The 21836-nt window shown below is 37.2% G+C and overlaps 1 protein-coding gene across 3 annotated transcripts in view; it reads left to right on the forward strand.

The window, feature by feature from the left end:
- Positions 1 to 21836, forward strand: part of PCSK5 (proprotein convertase subtilisin/kexin type 5) — a 602002-nt gene that overhangs the window by 151840 nt on the left and 428326 nt on the right. For all 3 annotated transcript variants that reach the window (XM_072597475.1, XM_072597476.1, XM_072597477.1), the window contains exons 4-5: positions 14174 to 14317; positions 21040 to 21116. In XM_072597475.1, the coding sequence (XP_072453576.1) occupies positions 14174 to 14317; positions 21040 to 21116 (221 nt within the window). The remainder of the gene's footprint in view (positions 1 to 14173; positions 14318 to 21039; positions 21117 to 21836) is intronic.

The raw sequence follows: 21836 nt of genomic DNA on the forward strand, positions 1-21836 counted from the left end.
CATGAGGGCAAACAGGGGACACTCAAAATATAGAGAACACTGAGCCAGCCAGAAAACACACGTGTTCTTGGAAGATGATGAATAGATCAGTTTAATGGGATCTGGGGGTTTGTGTATAAGATTAGAAGAGTGAGTTTGGTTCAGATTATAGGGGAAGTTGGATATCTTGGAAGTTGGACATTGGGGAACTATTAAAATTTTTTGAATAGGGTAGTGATATAATGAAAATTGTGTTTTAGAACGATTAACTTGGCAGGGGTGTAGCGGATTCATTAGAAAAGTTAAAGGCCATGGTCATGAATATTAATCTAGGTGTGTAATTTCCTTATGAGTAAGTAGGGAAAATTTCATTCATCTTATTTGTATGTCTCACACTTAGCACAGTGCCTATCACAAAGTAGGCATATAATAAATTCTTGTGAATTGATTGATTGAAGAGATAAGGGTAAATTTCATAGAAAGAAACATGGACAGGTCTCTGTGGCAGTGGAACATCTAAGTGATGATGCAGAGCCTGGATATCACTTTAGTACCATGAGATAGATGCAGTAAGAATTGAATACAGTTCAAACCAGATTCTTACACAATGAGATAAAGAGTATGATGATCACTTAAGGGAGACTTGAGACTATTAATTCAAGATTTGTCTGGATGGGTAAGATCCACTGAGGATCACAACATGTATGAAGAAGAGGAAGAAAAGAAATATTTCATATTTGAATCATTACTCTTGAATCCAACACTTGCTTATTTGATCAAATCTTATTGACCACCCAGTGATCCTTTGGATACTCGTCCTGGATGACTTGATCTACAAATGAGCAAAGTTTTGGATTTGTTCTCATTTTCCCCTGTCTAAAACTATCTCTTGTCTACCACAGCCTCTCTTTTTTAGCACTTCCTTCTTCCTGGTTCATTGTAATGATTTATTGTTGGTTTTGGTGGTGACATTGATTTCTATACAATTGTTCACTTAAGCATCCCAGAATAAGAATTAACCCTCTACCAAAGTGGAATCTGTTCATACTGTCATTCAGGAAGAGCCAAAGGGTAAGAATATCTCAAGAAAGTAGGACCAACAACTCTCATGTGGTCAGGCATTGTCATAAAATTTCCTTGGGCAGTAAGATGCTACAATAGCTAGCCTTTGTATAGTACTTCATGGTTTTCCAAAGTTCTTTACATCTATTGTCTCATTTGATCCACAGCCCTTGGAAGGAGGTTCTATTGTTATTCTCATTTTACTGTGGAGGAAACTGAGACTTAGAGTGAGCAAGTGACTTGCCTAGGTCACATAGCTAGTGAAAGGACCGAGGCGAGATTTTAACCCAGATTTTGACTTCCTGAGTCTATCCACTGACTCATATAGCTTCTGTGTATTTACTGATATATATGCTGTGTATATTGAAAGCTACATAATCTCCGTGTTGTAGTTTATGGGATGGAGAATTGGGACAATACGAGACTATAATAAATGGCAGAATTGCATGACTTTCACGCCCCTTACATTGCACACTGCTTCCTAACCAGTGCATTTAGATGCTGTTTGGCCCATTACAAAAGCATTTTTAGTATATTACAACATCCTGGGTTTACTCAGATTCTCTGGACAACCCATAGATTGGATAGTCATCATCTGGATGATTGAGACTTGATTTCATTTACCAATATGATCCTGAGCAAGTTACTTAAATTCTTTTGGCCTCAGTTTTCTCATTTGTAAAATGAAAGATTAGACTATGAAGTGATTTCCAAGATCCTTTCCACCTTTGAAATTCTATGGTCTGTGAGCTATATTTGTGACGTCAGGGGCTGAGGATTGTTAGTTCATGGGTACCATCACTCTGACATATGGGTAAATCAATGGAAGTAATGAAATTAATATACTGTTTTAAAATTATGGCTTTTTTATGCAGGGAATTGCAGTTATTAGAGGTAGGTATATACTCTCTACTTAATGGCTATTAATGAAAATTAAGCAGAGTTTTTGCCCTCTATATTCAAAATATCCCCTCCCTGGTTAGGACAGAAGAGCTTTCAAGTAAGTTCAGATTTTGGGTTTCATAGTGGACATTGTTCTTCAGTGATCATTTACTTAGAAATATTTAACCAGGAGAAGAAAAGACTAAAAGAAATCTTTGAATATTTGAAGGACTGTCCTATGAAAGAGGGAATCAATAGACCTATTTTCTGATACTTCATAGACAGGAGTAGTAGGACACATTTTGAAAGGCAGTTTTAAACTCAATATAAGGAAGCCAGAACTATCCAGTGAGAAAGTGGGCTGCTTCTTGAAGTAGTGATTTCCCCATCAACTGAGTTATTCAGAGAGAGAATTGAATGACACTTTTTTCAAGGATTTTGCATTGCATTGTTTGGAAGGTTGAACTAGATAACCTCCAAGACCCTTCTGACCCTGGATTTCTGACCCCCTATTTTACCTCACCTTTTAAGTTCAGGGACACATCCTAACACTTGCTTCATTGTTCTGAAGTTCCATCTGAACCTTGTCCTTTTAGTAGATTTTGCATGTTTTTTTTTTCCTTTTTCTGAGTTTGCCTGTGTTTTGTTTGGATTTTTTTTTTTTTTTGCCCTGTTGTGATATTCCTTGACTGTAATCATGACACATATCCTTCCCTCAGAAGCTGATCCCTTTTCTTTTTTCCCCTCTAAAAATCCTAGCATACATCTAGGGGAGTCAAATTGCTTATTATTCCATCACAAGGTGTTAAGAGGGTAGAAAGGTACAGGTATCCCTAAATACATGGAACAGGGTTGTTTTTACTGTTACTTATCAAACATATGTATACATATATACACATATATTGATTTTTATTTTCTTGTTAATTTAACAAAATCAGAAATCCATTTCTATCAGCTTCTATATTAATAGGAATGGATAGTAATGGACAACAGATGGTTACAAAGTTAAGCAAACTGTTGGCAGCAATGTTAATTGGCAGTTCAGTAGAGTCCCTCAGAAATTTTTAGAAATGTTGAAGTGGGTGGCGTTTTTTTTTCCCCCCAGTGTGAAGAAAATGATAGTCAGACCATAACAAAGGTGTTTATTTTTGGAATAAACTGTTCTTTCACTGAGCAAACATTGCAGTGTTTATGTGGATACTACAGAAGTAGCCACACCCGTAGGGGTTTATAAGAGGATGAGCCTATAACCCTGGTATGGATAGAGGCAGCTTGCACAACTCACAGACACAGTCTTTCTTGAAATCTCATTCCTGAAGAAAGTATGAGGTTGGGGAAATGGCAGACTGAGGGCCACAAGTGATCATTTCTGGGAAGATTTCTGTGTGTGTCTCAAGTTAAATTTCTTGGTCAACACTGTGTAGTCTATCTTGCAGCTTGCGTTGAACTATATTAGTCTCTAATGAAAGTACATGAGTGTAGTAAATCTTTATCTTGCTTTTTTTTTGTAAAATGAATGGTTTTCAAGAGCTCCAGATAATTTAGTGTTTTCTCACTAATGCTTTCATATGCAAGCATCAGGGGTCTGCTTAACTGAGTTCCTATCCTGGTCCTCAGCATCATTACTGAGAGAAAAATTTCAAACCCAAATAGATTGTATTCAATTCAGCAAACTTTTTTAAAAAAATGTTTATATGTAAGATACTGTACTAAGTTCTCAAGCACCAAAGACAAAAAATAAAACAACATTAAGGAACTTATATTCTATCAGAGGAAGGAAGGATATAAGAAGTACAGAGATCAATCAGACACACAACAAAAAGGTTTTAATGGACTACAAATGCCAGGCCCTAGGCTAGCAGGATGGAGGTACAAGTATGAAGAATGAAACAATCCTTAGGACAAAGAACCTTGCATTATAATCGGAAAGAAAATAAGCACGTGTATAAGCATGTACACAATGAACAGAAAGAAAAGAACTGTGAGTAAATCTAAAGTAGTTAGATACAATGCAGTTTGGGAGGGAGGCCTATAGTACTGGAGGATTAGGAAAGATGGTGAGTGAGCTTTCATCCTGAAGGAAAGGAGGGATTTTAGGAAGCAAAGATGAGGAGGAAGTACATTCCAGGCATGGAGCGTGGCCAGAGAAGAAGTACTCAGAAGCTGTCTGTGTATGCGTGTGTGTGTGTGTGCGTGCGTGCGTGTGTGTGTGCATGTGTGTGTGTGTGTGTGTCCCTAAACATTGGTTAAGTGCCTTCTGTGCCAGGCACCGTGCTAATTGCTGGGAGAACAAGACAGGCGAAAGAGAGCCTGGGCTCTTATAAGGAGGTGGTAACCTGGCAAGTCTCCATTAACACTGCCCTTAAATGAACATGGGATGCTTAAGTCTCAAGTGAAAGGAATGTAGGAGGAGTCTGCCCTTGTCTCAACCCAGTAGTAGTGGCTTTCTTATATTTCCAGCTTACGAGTATTTTTAATTTGTTTACCACAAATTTGATCAGTAATTCATTTCATGAGCCATTGAAAACATTTATATTTTTCCATTGATAGAGTCTACATATACTTATTAGCTGTTTAAGAGCACATTCGTGTGTTTACTAACTCTTAACACACATAGGCAGCTAGATAGCACATTGGACAAAGCTCCAGACCTGAAGTCAATAAGATTCATCTTCATGAGTTCAAGTTTGGCCTCAGACACTTACTAGCTATGTGGTACAAGTCACTTAATCCTGTTTGCCTCAATTCCTCATCTGTCAAATGAGTTGCAGAAGAAAATGGTAAACCATTCCAGTGTCTTTGCAAAGCAAACCCCGATTGAGGTCACAATGAGTCAGACGTGACTGAGATGACTGAACAACAACACATAAGTATTTATTTTATCATAGAAGACAGACTTATTGGAAATCACCTTACTCAAAACAATTCAGTCACAAAATGAAGGCTTAAAAACAAAATGGAGGTAGCTGTGCTAAGTTGAAAAACTTACTCTTGCTATCCTCTTAAAGTGATAAAACTTATTCTCACTATAGTGTGTATACTTGCTTGCATATGTAAGGGACCTTGAGAGTAGAGAGATCAGTTAACTTGTACCACAGAGTTCAGGAGGGGAAGTAATATAGGGAAGATAAGTTGGGATCAGGTTTTGAGAGAATTTAAAAAGTTAAATGGAGGAGTTTTTATTGCTTCTTAGATACAATAGCAAGCCACTGGAGCTGGCTGAATAGAGGAGTCACGTGGTCATATCTGTACTTAAGGAAAATTACTTTGGCAGCAATGGGCAGGATGAACTGGAGTGATGAAAAACCTGTAGCAGGGAGACCAATTAGAAGACTGTTGTAATAATTCAGGAGTAAGGGCCTAAATCATGATGGCAGCTGTGTGAGTGGAAAGACATGGTCAGAAATGAGAGATGTTACAGTTAGAAATGGCCAGATTTGTCCATTGATTGGATATGTGGGCTGGGGAGAGTGAGAAATCCAGAACAATGGTTAGGTTATGAACCTGGGAGAGTGGGAAAGTGTTGATGTTTTTGACAGAAATGGGGAAGTTTGGAAGAAAGAAGGGTTGAGGATGGAAGGGGGATGAATTCAATTTTGGACATGTTGAGTTTAAGATGCTTCTAGGACATCTGCTCTGAAATGTTGAATAAGCAGTTGGTGTTGTGGGAGAGTACAGGGCTAAATATATAGATGTGAGTCACTTGCATAGACATTATAGTAAAACTCATAGGAGCTGGTGAAGTTATCAAGAGAGTGTAAAGGAAAAAGAGAAGACAAAACCAAGAGAAAGTAGAGTTAGGGAAACTCAGAGAGAAGGGAATAATTAGAAGGATGGCCAATAGTGCCAATAGTATCAGATAACTCAAGGATGGGGAAGTCTTGGAAATGTTTGAAGGCAATAGTGGAGGAACCAGTAGATAGGGGTTGAAGATTTGGGTGTGAGGATATACAGTCTGCTAGAGAGGACAGAGGGGATGGGATCAAGTGCACATGTAGAAAGATTGGCCTTGGCAAGGAGAAGGTCATGTCATGTGTTTGTCAGAGACTGACGAAAAGGAGGAAAGAGTGGTGACTGTTGGGGGATTTTGAGATGAAGAGAAAGGGTGAAAGAGGGACTAATTCAGAATGGCCTTGTTTTTTTTTTTTTTTTTTCAATAAAGTAAACAGTAAGGCCCCTAAGCTGAAAGAGAAGGGGAAGAGGGAGGTATAGGAGACTTGTGAAGTGAAGAGATGGTTTAGAATAAGTTAATACAAAGTAATTCTGAGAAAAGGAAGAGCATTAAAAATTGGTGGGACAAGAACTAGCAACTTAATTTTGTTTTGAAGGAACTTAGGGATTTTAGAAAGTGAAAGTGAGGATAGAGATTGGGATCCTCCTGTACAAAGGCATGGAAGCAAGTGATAAAACAAAATGTATAGAGAATAGCAAGATAGCCTATTTGGTTTGAGTGGATAATATGTGATATGATATAATACGAAATAGATGGGGAACATGGCTCCCATGAGCCATAATGTGAATGGGTTTGGTTGAGGTTTTTTGGGGGGTGGTTTTTTAGTTTTGTTTTTGTTTGTTTTGTGAATGATTTTAAATTCCAAGTTCATGACCTTGTATTTCATCCTAGAGGTAATAGGGAACCACAGGAGATTGACTTGATCAGATCTGTGTTTTATGAATATAAATTAGGCAAATTATGGAGAATATATTGATTAGAGGAGAGACTCAATGTAGGAGGAACAATCAGGAGATAGTTGTAATAATCTAAGTAAGATTTAGTGAGGACCCAAGCAAGGATAAGGGAGATGTGAGTAGACAAAAGGGGAGTGGAGAAAGAGGGGGTGATGTTAAAAATATAGAATGGAAGTAGAGTCCACGGGGCTTGGCAACGATTTTGGATGGTAGGGGATAGGAGAGGAAGTTAGAGAACAGGAAGTCTCCTGTGTTGTAAAGCTGAGTGACTAGAATAGTGGTTCCCTCAATAGAAAGAGGGGTTAAGAAAAGGGGTGACTTTGAGGGCAAGTATAAGAAGTTCCATTTGACACATGTTGGGTTTGAGTTGCCTACAGGACATGTCCCAGGTGGAAATGTCTAACAAGCAGTTGATTACATAGAACTAGAGTTTGGGCAAAAAAAAATTATACCTTGATGCAATGTTCTTGGTATACATAGCTAATGTCTTTCACTGTAATAGATATGTGTACTAAAAAAGACTTCTGTTAAAGGAAAAGGCATGACTCAATTCACATTCTATTTCTACAAGGCAACTAATGACATTTTTAAAGATTCTGAAATATACTGGTTCTAATTAACATAAATTAATTTTGAGTGAGGTAATGATATTCTATAATCTCTTTGGAAAAATTGGCAACTCTACTTTTGGAAGCAGCAAACTTTGGGGACAGTTAGAGCTGGAAGATGGTTCAGACTCCATCTAATCAATCTCTTCATTTAAGACATGAGGAAACTGAGGCACAATGAGGTTGTTACTTATCCAAGCTCACACAGATAATAGCAGAACTAGCATCCTAATCCAGATCCTTAGACACTCAAATTGAATTCTTTTTCTCCTTTCCGTTTCCTGAGCAGTATTAGAAAATTTAATAATCTGGATTCAGAGTTAGTGTTCAAAGACTTTCTGAATACATTTGAAGGGGGGAAAAATGCAATTTGTTAATTAGTTCTTCAGAATCATCTAAGCAGTCCATCTTACCATAAAAATTCTGAGTCTTGTGTGTATTACATTATTCAAATAAAAAGGATCCCATTTTTACAATCAGCAGTTAATGTATTCATTCATTCAAAAACATTTATTAAATACCAACTATGTGCACCCATACTCTGTTTGGGAAGACAGACATAGAAAGATAAATAGGATAGAGTCCCTTAAGGAGCTTATACTTACAGTATGAATATTTACAAAGTACTTTCCTTGTAAACTATCTTGTGAATTAGGCAATGCTAGTAAGTAATATTGTCCATGTTTTCGAGATAAGAACACTGTGACTTAGAGATAATAAATGACTTGTTCATGTTTACACCATGAAAAACTGTCAGAGATGAGATTAACACTCAGACCTTCTGATTCCAAAGTCTAATGTTCTTCCTAGTGCTGTAGCAGGAGACTTAAGACAGGAACACATGTTTGCACTCTCATGAACTGACACACAAACTGCAAATCAGGGCATATGCACATAAAGAGTCTACATAGTGTAATGAATCAAGGACTGAGCTTGGAGTCAGGATCTGGAGATGAATCCACCTCAGATACTTCCTCATTATGTGACCCTAGGCAAGCGAACTCTCTCTCTGTCTCTCTCTCTGTCTCTGTCTCTCTCTCTGTCTCTGTCTCTCTCTCTGTCTCTGTCTCTCTCTGTCTCTGTCTCTGTCTCTCTCTGTCTCTCTGTCTCTCTCTGTCTCTCTCTGTCTCTCTCTCTCTCTCTCTCTCTCTCTCTCTCTCTCTCTCTCTCTCTGTCTGTCTCTCTGTCACACAGCTAGTAAGTGTCTAGACTTGAACTCAGGTCCTCCTGACTCCAAAGTTGGTGTTTTAGCCACTGTGCCACCTAGCTGCCCTACACTTGCCATTTTTAAAATTCAGTGGGGTTTTTTGGTCTGTAAGATAAGGATAATAACTGTAGAACTTACAAGATTGTCATGAAGTTCAAATGCATGTACAGTTTTTTTAAGGCAAATAAATTATATCATGATGATGACCATAATCATGATGATGAAAGAAAGAAAGCTTTTTTGGAAAGAGTCACTTTTGGCTCAGGTTTATAAAGAAGGCTTCACAAAGGAGGAGAAATGCTCTCTGGAGCTTAAAAGATGAATTGAATAATAACAGATGAGGACCTTGCTTAAGATACAAAGGGGAAAAAAAAGCAATGCCCTCACTTGTAATGGTAAAATCAGAATAACAAGCACGGGTGAAAATGCCGAAGTGGAATTTGTGTCCTCTTAATTCACGTTTTCCAGAGATGACTGGTTTTTTCAAAGAGTTATAATTACCTTTTCAGGCAGCATCTGTTCCCAGTGTAGCTGTCCAGTTTGTGGATTATCCATTTCCTTTCCTTCTCCTCCTTCCTCTTGACCTGCTTTTGGCCAAGTCTCCACTTGTGAGCATCTCTACCACAGATGGGCAGAGGAAATGAAAGGAAATTAAAAATGAAACTCCAATCAGTCCAATTTCCTTCTTGGTCATGTTAGCCACTCTGGTAAAGGATTTGGTAGGGAGAGAGGTTGGAATCCTTGGCCAAAGCAAAATTTTCCATTCTCCAGATATTGCCATTTCTTACTGTGTAAAATGAGGGCACTGGACTTGATGGCTTCCATACTTCCTTGTGGCTCAGGGATGGGGTGCAAAGAAAGGTAATACACAGTCTCTGTTCTCAAAGAACTAATAGTCTAAGGGGGGAGAGACCACGTGAACAGTTACGTATGAACAAGTTATATACAGAATAAGTAGGAGATGATCAAAAAAGGGCGCTAACCTGAAGGTGGATTGGAAAAGCCTTTTTGTAGAAGGTGAGACTTTAACTGGAACCTGAAGGAAGCCAGGGAAGTCAGGAGGCAGAAATGAGAAGGGATAGAATTCCAGGCTTGGGGAACAGCCAGTAAAAAGCCCTGTATTCTGGAGATGGATTGTCATGAAGCAGGAACCACAAACAAGGAATTAATTGTTACTGGATCCCAGAGTAGATAGGGATGAGTAAGGTATAAGAAGATTGGAGAGGTGAGATGAAGTCAGGTTCAAACCCTTCTGTTTTGGATGATAAGAAGAGTATTTTATATTTGATGCTAGAGGTGATAGGGAGTCATGTGGCAGTGGGGTGGGGTGATGGAGTCAGATCTGCACATTAGGACAGTCAGTTTGACAGCTGAGTGGAGAGTAGAACAGAGTGTAGAGAGATGTGGCAGCCAAATCAACCAACAGGCTATTGCAGCAGCCCAGCTGTGAAACGATGAGGGCCTATACCAGGGTGCTGGTGGTGTTTAAGGACAGAAAGGGAAATAGGTGAGGAATGTTATGAAACCAAATTATAGGACTTGGTAATAGGGCATAAGGGAGAGTGGAGGGTATTCCAGGAGAAGGGACCTAGTGGTTGAAGGCAATACTGAAGATGGAACATTCATTAAAAGCACATAACTCCTGTGTGCGACCAATGGTCATTGTAGTTAAAAATTATTAAAACCCTAAACCTAACTGATCTTAATTTGTTTACTTTCCCTGTGGTATTTTAAAACTGCACATGTGGATAGCATATACACTTTAATTTATCTCATCAATGTGAGTCTATCTTCCAATGGGGCATATGGCAATTTATTCCTACCTTCTCGCCCTGGGTAACTGTTGTCCACATCCCCTTGCTCTGGGAACATTCCTCGTAGAGCATGCAGGCCATACATTGGCAGTCTCTCATTTTCACTATGCAATTAGCTCGCTTCCATTTCTATAATGTAGTTCTCTGACCATATCTATGGCACTGCTTCCATTCCAACTCCACAGCCAAGCAAAAGGCACACAGGAACACTTGAACTGGGAGGAGAATGCCTCTACTTGTTCCCAAGTAAGGAGCAAGGCTTTTCATTACTTGTGCATGGAAATCAGTTCACTAAACCTTCATGCGTCACCTCTCAGTCCTTCAGGTCTTGGAGCTCCCCGTTCCAATAAATTCAAATACATGTACTCCTTTACTAATGCATTATGTACGTAAGAAGACATATACAAAAATAAATAAAGATGAAATCTCATCAATCTCATTCTGTCTTTTAATTTGGGGTCCAGTTCATTGTCATCGTGTCTAATTTCTATCCCAGATTCATTTACTGATGAACCAGCTTTGTGGGTTGTCTGTCAAAATGCATAACATAGTCTAGGCCAATTACCTCCATATTCTATTGATAACATTATTGAAACATTAAAAAAAACTTCTGAGAAACTCATGTATGCATATTAATTTATATGCAATTTATATGATGCATTCTTTTTCAGTTGATTACATATATTATATAAAACTAGACAAAATAGACTTTAAGAAGGATGAGAAAAAGATGAAATAACTAATTTTAATTTTTTTGAAGTTTTGTTTAATAACAGTACAAAAAAATTTCCACTGAATATTGGTATTTTTACTGAGAGCAACGTGACTGACATGCAAATCTTAAATCATTATTTAAATGCCTACTATTATTAATAATAATAATTATAAAATTCAGCAAGAAGTTTTCAGTGTAAAGCTACTCTTCCTTTTTTATGTGGTTCTGCTTAATGGATGCTATCATGCCTTCGTTTCCTACTCATGTTTAGATATTTGAGATATGGTCAGTTTAACTGGATGGTAAGAGAACAAGAAGGGGGGTATATGTGTATGTAGACACATGTCTACGTATATATTATATACATATATTCACTTACATATATAAACTTGAAAATGCAATCAAATTTTGGGGAAACCTTGTCTGTTCATACATGATGAATATGCACATATATACACTCATATATGTGTACATATATATATATATGTATACCTACTGCTGTAGCTACCACAATAGCTCAAAAAAAAACAAACGTGAAATGTGCAGATTTAGAGACATCTCCACTCCATAAGTTCCTATGGACTATCTGTGCCCAATTTGCGATAAAAGTCTCCAAGCTCATATTAGTCTGATCAGCTGCAATCAGACACATTGTACCTTGACTCCAACATAGTAATGTCATTTCCATCCTTTTCAAGGACAAAGGAAAGCAACTACTAACATATGCCTAGAAAAGTAAGTTGAAAGGCTTCAAATCTGTCATATCATCTGCGGCAGATTTTAATGTATAAGGTATAATTATTTTATTTTTAAAAATAATTTATTGTTATCATTTGTTTTTATAAGATCTACGGTTCTGAATAGGTCTTTCCTTCTTGATATACAACATCCAAGAAAAAGTACTTGTTATAGGAACTATCAAGAAAGTTCAGAGGGTTTACCTTTGGGCCTGATTATCTCATGCACCGAAAGTGTATGTGTAAGGGAATATAGTGGAGATAGATAGGAAAGAGAGAGAGAGAAAGAAGGAATGCATGTCCTGGCATCACCTCCCTGATGTCATGGTCCTCTTCAAGAATGAAGAACAAGCAACAACCTTTACCTCTGCAAAGAAGTTGGGGGTGGGTGTTTGTGAGTTAGAGGAAACATGGCTTCTCCTACCCATTCTTAAGAACCAAGCTTGTAAGACTGTGAAACTGGACAATTATTTTCATAGTGCACTTTTTTCTGATGAGTTCCTCAATATGGAATGATTGCATATCTCATGAAATGTTTCTTGTTGCCTCTGGGCACACACTAAACCCAAGTCACCACTTGTCTCTCCAAGGAGAGCCTGTCAGGCATCCTTTCCATTTAGCTACAACTTCTTTTTGTTATCTGATTTCATCGGTAGATTGTCAAGATCAATTTGATTTATTTCCTTCAGTAGTAGGTCCCCCTGGTCACTGGACAAAAAACTCATACTTAGACGAAATGGTGCCCACTGTTAATTAGCCTCCCTGTCCTTAACTCACTTACCCCATGGAAAGTAGTGCTAGTTTTCTCCCAAGACTGTACTCAAAGATTTCCCAGCATGGTAGTATCTACCAGAACCCTTGCTCAGCTATGATAGCTTTCAAGGATACAGGGGCCACCTCCACCCCATAAGGCTGCATCAGAGTATGAGTCTATGGAGGAAATCGTTATGTACAACATCCCCAAAAGAGCAAACAGACAAAAAACAAAAACACCTTTTTTACTATTAAGAAAACATACAGAGGGTCTACCATTGGACCTGATTATATCACACACAGAAAGTGGAGAGGGTTGTAGTGGAGATAGGAAAGTGGTTCCCAGAGTGATTTTATTTGCTTGCTTGCTAAAGCATTGAACTATTGCAAAAATGAATGAGCGAATGAATTGCAAAAGCTTGAGTGTGGTTAGTATTGCTTAATGATTATCATTTTACAGCATCTTTCTCTTTCTCTCTTTCCTCCTTGTTTCTTTCTCTTCTCCATCCTGTTCCTCCCAAAAAAACCCCAAACGTTTTGTCCTCCCAAAATCAAGAAAATAACAACCCTGAGATGGCTATTTGAAAGGGATAGACTCCTAGGACACAGTAGTTTGTGTTAGAGGAGGGCGCATAATGGCACAAGGATCCCAGACCTGTTTATTTATCTTATAGGTCTATGACAAACTAGTATCGTTATATAGCCTTCAGAACTGAATGTTTGCAGATAACCCTTTGCCTCCCTTAGATTCCCACAATCCAGGTTACATTACCCTTTTGCTTTCTGCCTTTCTTCCTACAATCTTATCCCTGGAATGAATCTATCTACTTCTGCACTCACAAATCAGGGGTCTGCAGCTTCCCATGATTCATTGAACACATTTTAGAGAGATTTTTTTGTTTTCCTAGCTCTATGTTTTTTTTTTTTAACAGTAGTACTTCTCCTGCTGATAATGAATGACACCTGGCAAAAATTCTGTTTTAGAGGTAGAAATGATTCTGAACTAGTTACCAGGAACCCAGGATAGAAACGATCAAAGTTCTATTTGTCATCTGGTTTTGGTCCAGAGAATATCATTATGGTCCAGGTGCCTATCTATTCATTCTGCATGTAATAAGGAGGTGCTAGTAGTTGAAATATCAGATCTATTTGTGGTTCCTTTGCTCCGATATTTATTGTTATCCAGTCGTTTCAGTTGTATACAGTTGACCTCCATTTGGGATTTTCTTGGCAAAGATACTGGAGTAGTTTATCATTTCCTTCTCCAGTTCATTTTATAGATGAGGAAACTGAGGCATTCAGAGGTGAAGTTACTTGCCCAGGGTCACACAGCTAGTAAGTGTCTGAGCCTGATTTGAACTCATGAAGATGAATCTCCCTTAACACCAGGCCTGGCACTCTATTCATTCGGGCACACTTTGTTATTCTTCTGCCAAAGGTGTAGCTTGATGACGCCCTTTTTTTAATGTCGTGCACCCATGGAAAGAAATCCCTGGAGAAATCACCTCCTGAAAGCAATTTCTCTTTCATTTGGGCTTTGCTTCCCGTTCCTTACCTTGCTGACTTCACACACAGACACTGATCCATGTATCGTCTCTACAAATCAATCCCCTCAGCTGTTGCTCACTAGACACATTAAATACTAAGAATTAGGTTAATCCTTTTTTCTTCTGTTCTTCAGTAATCTCCGTAGACCAATTCTTTTTTTTTCTGTTTTTTCCCTTTAGCACTGCAGTGATAACACTCACCCCTGTCAGTCAGACATGAACATTGAAGGGGCTTGGAAAAGAGGTTACACTGGAAGAGATGTTGTGGTCACTATCTTGGATGATGGCATCGAAAGGACTCATCCAGATTTGGTGAAGAACTACGTGAGTGTTTTCTCTGCCTTTCCTATGGATCCATCTGAAGCAATGGGCTCTAATTGCTGGTATGGGGGAAGGCCACTCAAAAACACATAAGCCAGATGTGCCAGATGTTCCATTGGGTTTTGTACCTTTCCTTTCCTTGGCGAAATTATTATCACATGATGGAGGCAACATAACCTGAGGGAATAGGCACAGGGAGATGTGGGGTCAGGGTGAGGTGGGGTTGGGGAGAGAGGGGTTGTTTGCTTGTTTTTGTTTTGTTATTTTCCTTAGCTCAGCCTTGGTCACCACACCATCACTATTCAGTTAGAGAGGAAGTTGGAGGTGATAGATTGAGTGCTGTTAGATAGCACTAGATTGGGGCCAGTAATAAATGGAGTTAATCAGTGATAAATTCATTGAGTAGTTACTTGTTGACTTAATAATCTTCTATTAAGAGAATCTTATGTACTATGTACTGGGCTAGGAATACCACAAAGGAGAAAGAAGAGAAAAGAAAAAGAAATAGCTCCTCCTTCCAAAGAACTAACATTCTGTTGGGGGACAAAATATGAAATAAATCAGTGTCTACCACATAAATACATATATATCCATACATAAATCCTGTTTTAGATATTAATTGTATGACAAATCACTTAATCTCCTGGAGTCTATTTCTTCCTTCTTAAAAATGGAAATAATAGTCAACCAAGCCAAACAAACTCCATGGGCTTTTGTAAAGATCAAATTTTATCTATCTGTCTATATCATTTCATACTTCCTAAGTGAATTCCATCTGTCATCATCATCATTATTCAACCTCTAATAATATTAGGGGGATTCACTCTGATGAACTTATTATTAGAATGAAAAGCAAATCTTTGCAACGTCATCATGACTAAAAATTGTACTTAAATGAAGTAGATAGATAGAATAAAATAAAGATATTGATGTCAATATCTTTATTTTATTCTATCTATCTATTTATTTATCTTCACGGAGTATCTTGAATGTGGGGTTTGAAATTACCTCCTAGAGATACAATCTAGAACCTTCAAGAGCTCCACTGGGGACATAGCCCAGTATTGACTAACTAACTAGAAATGAATAACCCAGACATTGTGTGTGTATGTGTATGTGTGTATAAAATAACTCACACATATTTTATATCCATTATATCCAATATATACCTGGGCTATAATGTTTAACAATAATATATATGATATAATGTACATTATAACTCAGAAATTTATCATATATTATAGCCCAGGTATTAAATGGCGTATTTTCTGTATATACTCTTGAAATGTATATGTAATATTACATATTAGAGTATATATAATATGATACCTGGGATATTTCCCCCATTCAGCTTTCAAAGGGTGTAGACTGGATCTCCAGGGGGTGACTTCTACCCTAGATTCCAGATGCTTTGTGAGTCTGCACTCCTAAAACTACAGCTCATTAGTCTTCATCAGTGGATTTAGCTTTAACAGTTAGACATTGAAGACAACTTAAAACACAGCCATTTACTGATATGACTTTGTAAGAACAGTAATATCCCAAAATTTCTTCCTGTAACGCTGGGGCAAACTCTTTCACAAATGTACAATCAGTAGAAAAAGGAGCCACATACATAGAGTATACTGGTATGGAGGCACTCATGCCTGAAGGATGTGCTATTATAAGTCCTAGATCACTTTTCTCTACTTACTGTGTCCTCACACAACTCTACCTTGTTCACAGTATCTTCTGTGCAGGTTGCTCAGTGGGGCTCCCTAGGCCTACTCCCTACTGGGTACAGTGTCTCTTGGTGAATAGTTTCATTGCAAAATGCCATGGCTGATGGGATATTGGGAAAAAAGAAAGACTTCCTTTAATTCCCTATTCTCTTCTGGGAGAGGAGCAAAGAGAAAGGGAAAGAAAGGCAAACCCTTAAGAGCTGACTTATTCCTCCACAGTTGGCTCTCTTTTATGCTACCAAGTCACACTCCTCAGAGCCATAGTCTACCTCCACTGACTACTTAGCAATTGTGTCTAATTTTTTTTAAGGGCCATCTAAGAAGTGTTCAGTATTTTAGAGGTAGTGGTCAGATTTATAAGTTGCATTGTAATTGCATGAAGTTTGAAGATTTCTTCATTTTTTATAAAGGAATAAAAAATTGCCCTCTAATTTAATCCCACTTGACATTTCTTTATGCTTTGTCTAAAAATCTAATGCAGTGTTTTTTTGTTTTGTTGTCATTGTTTCCCGTCCCCTTATGTTCTGTATTCACTGGGCTTAGGGAGGTAGATGGGGATTAGTTGATTATGAGTCTCCTGATCAACTCCCTCTATCATAAACACACACACACACACACACACACACGTGTGTGTGTTTGTGTGTATCCATGAGTATATATGTAGACAGATACAAATGTATATAGATCTATCCAGAGTTGTGATATCATCAGTATAGGGAGACTCCTTCTATGAATACACTATAATATTAATGCTATAAAAATAGAAATATGGAATGTTTTCTCCAAACACTAATCAACGACAGACATATCTTTACTTTGCTGTGTATTTCTGAAAATACAAAGTATGCCAGCACCGTAATCAGTTCTCCTCTCCATCTCTACCCTATCATCTACTTTCCTTTTTTAACTTTCTGTTTTCTATCCATTTACTGCCTTGTTCCCAATCCTATGATTTGAGTACCTGTTTTAATTCCTATTACAGCTGAGGGATGACCCATTTAAGCAACTACAATGGAACATTGGGTACAGTTCCTCAAATGTAATAATTTCTCTGAGCATGCATGTCTAGATTTATCTCATTTGTTGTTGTTTTTTTAACAGTTCAGAAACCAAGTTTTCAGAAAATGTCTGTGATTTTAAAATTACCTAATGCAATCCAGTCTAGAAACATTCTAATGCTTTCTCTCCACATTATCAGAACAACTATTCAGTTAGAGTTCTGCCAAATAATTAGTCCACTAAAAAAACAAAGATCAGTTAAAATGTTATTTGATGTCATGTGGACAAAAGTATAACTTGGATGTCTGATTTTTTAAATTAAGAAGTAAGTAAACATATTCATTTACACAGCCGAAGTGAATCCAAAGTAATGTAAGCATTCTGCTTTGTCTTTTCCCATTGCTTTGTACATGTGGATTCTTAATAAAAAGATCACCTTTGCCTCCTATTTTCATGTAGGGTAGTTTACACTTCAGGCTGTGGTCATCATGTGTTTTCATGTGCCCACATGAACAAGATCATCTACTCTATCACACCACGGTTCACATTTGCCTTCAACATTACACTCAACTGCAAGAGCTATGGTTTGAAAGAGAAAAGAGCTTTTGGAGGAGGGATTGTCTTCATTTTGCTTTTTCCATTTCTAACTGAAGATACCCTTATATTATATATAAACTAGTTAAACATGATAACTTCCTAAGTCTTTCCTGGAAGGCAAGATTAACTCTAGCTTTGGCTTAGCCTTTTTAAACCATGATGATATATTAGCAATCCAGAGTTCAAAAGATAATCTAATCTCAGAGTTGGAAGGAACACCAGAGGCCATCTAGTCCAAATTGTACCTGAAAAAGAGTCTCTTCTACAACATGCTTGACAAATGGCCACCCAGTTTTTGTTTGAAGTCTTTTGGGGAAGGGGGAACTCACTACCTCCAAAAGTAGCCCATTCCACTTTGGGCTATACCTTATCATACCAAGTCTTTATCTGCCTTTCCACAACTTTATCCATTGTTCCTACCTGTACTCTCTGAGTTTTGATCTTGTATCCTCTTCTTGAAACCAGAGAGAAAATTAATGACCAATCTCCAAGGAAGATGGAAAAAAAAAATCATCTGATTTCCTTGAGGAAGAAAGACACAGAAAAATCATCTGGTTCAGGTCTCTACAGACATACTCATACCATTTTCCATATTTTTAAACATGAAGTCATTTAGTACAACCTTATCATGTTATAGATAAGGAAACTGAGACCCAGAGATCCTAGGGTGACTTCAGTTTAGATAACTTCAGGAAAGTACTTTTCAGCTGAAAAGGTGGTTAACAATAGTCAAGACACGAAACTTTTTGCCCTAGGGGTGTTTCTTATCTCCAGAAAAGAGTTTATTCCATCTCTATCTTGTTGCCTCATTTGGACAAGGTCATATATCATAGAATTATAGATCTAGAGCTGAAAGGGGCTTCAGATGTCATCTAGTCTACCCATGTCATTTTATGTATAAAAAAATGGAGACTCAGAGAACAGTAAGTGACATATCCAAGGTCTTGTGACTCCAAGTTTATTCTTCTTTACACTATACCACTTTGACTCCCAGTTGACCTTATCTCAATTTTACTAATATGGTCCATATCTTTAATTTTTCCCTCTTTTTTGTGTTGTTTTTCCTTGTGAGAGGAACCCTCAGAACAATGCAAATTAGTTGTAACTCTGTAATCATTGGAGGTGATGACTTTGAACATTGAAGATGTGAAAAGGAAGGACCTGCCATGTCAACAGGTCACTTGTTGCAGCATTAATTAGATTGAGTCACACAGACTGGATAGGAGTGGATGTTTGAGCTAGAAATTATTTTCAGGAAGAGCCTTAGTGAAGGCAGAAACAGTAATTATGACAAGATCAACAAAAACAAAAGCCAAGTATTTTCACCAACATTCTATTTTTTAAAATAAATATTTTAGTATCAATTATTATTACAATCAGTTAATTATTTATATATCATTATACATAATCACATAGATTTATATAGTTTATTTATTTATTATATAGAATTAATTATTATAATTATTCAATACTATTACTATTTAATATTACTAAATATTAACAAAATAAATTCTTTTCCAATTGCATGTAAAGGTAATTTTTAACATTTTTAAAAAAATTTTGAGTTTCACATTTTTCTCCCTTTCTCCTGCCCCTCCCTGAAATAGTAAGCATTTTGATATAAATTATGTATGTGAAATCATGTAAAACGTAATTCCATATTATTCAGGTTTTCACCCATTTTAAAGTAGAAATATAATATAAATGAAGGAAAGCTTAAAATTACTTTTGTAAATGGTGAGTGGAAATCTTTAGTGATAGAAATTTGAATTATTCTAAAGTCCGGGTGACCATATTTCACTAGATTTAGAACATATTCTCGGTCATTTAAAAAAAAATTCAAATTTGTTTTTACCTTACTTACGCAATATGGCACCAATACATTGTTAATTTAGACTAATGGACAGGGTGGGGAGGGGGAAGGGTAAAGCCAATATGAATTAATGATGTCTAAATTACAAGCTTTTTAAAATTAAATTTTATTTTTTAATTAATGGAAATCTACCTTCTCTTTCCCATTGAGAAAGAAAGAAAACAAAATACCATTACAAAAATGTATAGTTAAGCAAAAAAAAAAAAAAATGCCCACAATTTCCAAGTCCACCTATGTATGTATGTGGATGTGTGTATATAATGTATTTGTGAGTCTGTATACACATATATGTCTCAATTTGCACTATCATCTCTGTCAGGAGGTGGGTAGCATGTTTCATCATGAGCGCTATAATTGTGATTGGTCATTCCATTGATGACAGTTCCCAAGTCTTTTAAAATCATTTGTCTTTCCACTATTACTATTGTATAAATCGTTCTCCTGGTTCTGCTCACTTCACTCTGCATCTGCTCCCATAAATCTTCCCAAGTTTCTCTGAAGTGATCTCCTTCATCATTTAGTGTTCCATCCCATTCACATACCACAAGTTGCTTAGCCCTTTCCCTAATTGATGAGCACCTCCTCAATTTCTCATTCTTAGCCAACACAAAAAGAGCTGCTATTATACATGATTTCAAAATGGAAATAATTTTTTCACCTTAAAATATATGAACTTTACTTGCCTTACTTTTAAAGCATTGTGATATTTGGAACTAGGTTAATAAATTCTGCTAAGCAGTGGTTCTAAGGGGACCTAACTTAATGGATATTTATGGGTGATCTTTATTTGGCACATCCTTTATTTTTTTATATTGTAGCCTTTGCTATATGTTGAGTGAATTGCATGCTTAGTTCAACTCAACAGATATTTTTTAAGCATTTGCTGTGTTGAGAGTACTGTTCCAGGCTTTGGCAGGGGGAAACACAAACTTTAGATAAGACAGAGTTCCTGATCTCAGAGAATGAGGTAAGGATATTGAGAACTGGAAAACTATCAATGGGAATTTATCTTTGTTTCTTATTTAACAAAGACGACATTGAGAAGGTAGAATTTTCCGAAGTTGGAAATTATTGAAACTTTAGTGACCTGTCAGAAGGAAGCAACAGGGATATAAAAAAGGATTTGCTGGTGAGAATGGAATACATGGTAAATGTCTAAATTTCAGGATATTGACATAGCAGACAAAAGACTAGATTGATTTCTAAGGAGAGGTGAGGCATTGGATTTTTTCAAAAAAGCATTGAAAGTACTTCAGCAGTTCCAATTTTGTACTTGTTCGTGATATCTTTTCCAACTGTGTATATGAGGTTCCTCCTCCCTGTCCAAGGGAAATCAAGAATGCGGATTTGCTGATTGTTACTGAATTAACGACCCTTTCCTAAAGCACTCTGTCATCATTGAACCATGAGAATGTTAGTTAACCTAATTATTCACTTGTAGGATTTTGTTAAAGAATGCATGAACCTCGGGAGTTAATGGATAATTAATGAACTTCCATCTTTCTTTTTCTCCCTTTCTCTACTTTTGGTTATAGGACTCTCAAGCAAGTTTCGATGTGAATGGGAATGATTTTGATCCAATGCCTCGTTATGATGCCAGCAACGAGAACAAGTAAGGCCCGAATGCAGGGTGACTTGGTTTGTCTGACATTTGTCTGCCTCAAGTAGAACTTTGCCCTTCTACTCATTATATGGAAAGTATTTTCATGGAGAGCTTTTGAAATAAACAATGGCTTATCTTCATCTTAGAAAGGCAAATTGGCATAGTTGATAGGGGGCTGGTCTTGGTGTTAGGAAGCCCTCCAACACCATTATCATGGGCCTTTGGAATATAAACCTTTTTGTTGGGTAGAGGGATGCCATAGAATTTCTTAACCTCTTGGTGTCATATGTAACTCTGTAAGACAACAGGTCTTAACCTGGGTCTTTGGACCTCCTGAACTTGGATGGGAAAAAAAAAATTATGTCTTTATCCCAATATCATTGATTTTGCCTATATTTCATTTTATCCATTTAAAGGGATTATTCTGAGAAGTCAACAGTTTTCACCAAACTGGCCAAGGGGTGGGATCCATGACACATACACGCAAACCCAAAAACATTAAGACTACTATAAGTTGAAGACAATTCCCTGCTCTCCACCAATAGAAGGAGATTACACACTAGATATTTTCTGAACCAATTAAATCACAGGTTCATTTCCACTCTCACCTTCCATCCAACCCAGCCCAGCCTTAGAATAACAGCAATCACCTTTATATCTTGGTTGACCATTAGGCTTCACATTATATGCCAGAGTGGCCACAATGAGGTTATTATATAGCTCTGCATT

This window comes from Notamacropus eugenii, chromosome 3 (genome assembly GCF_028372415.1).
Source record: "Notamacropus eugenii isolate mMacEug1 chromosome 3, mMacEug1.pri_v2, whole genome shotgun sequence".
NCBI classification, from domain to species: Eukaryota; Metazoa; Chordata; class Mammalia; order Diprotodontia; family Macropodidae; genus Notamacropus; species Notamacropus eugenii.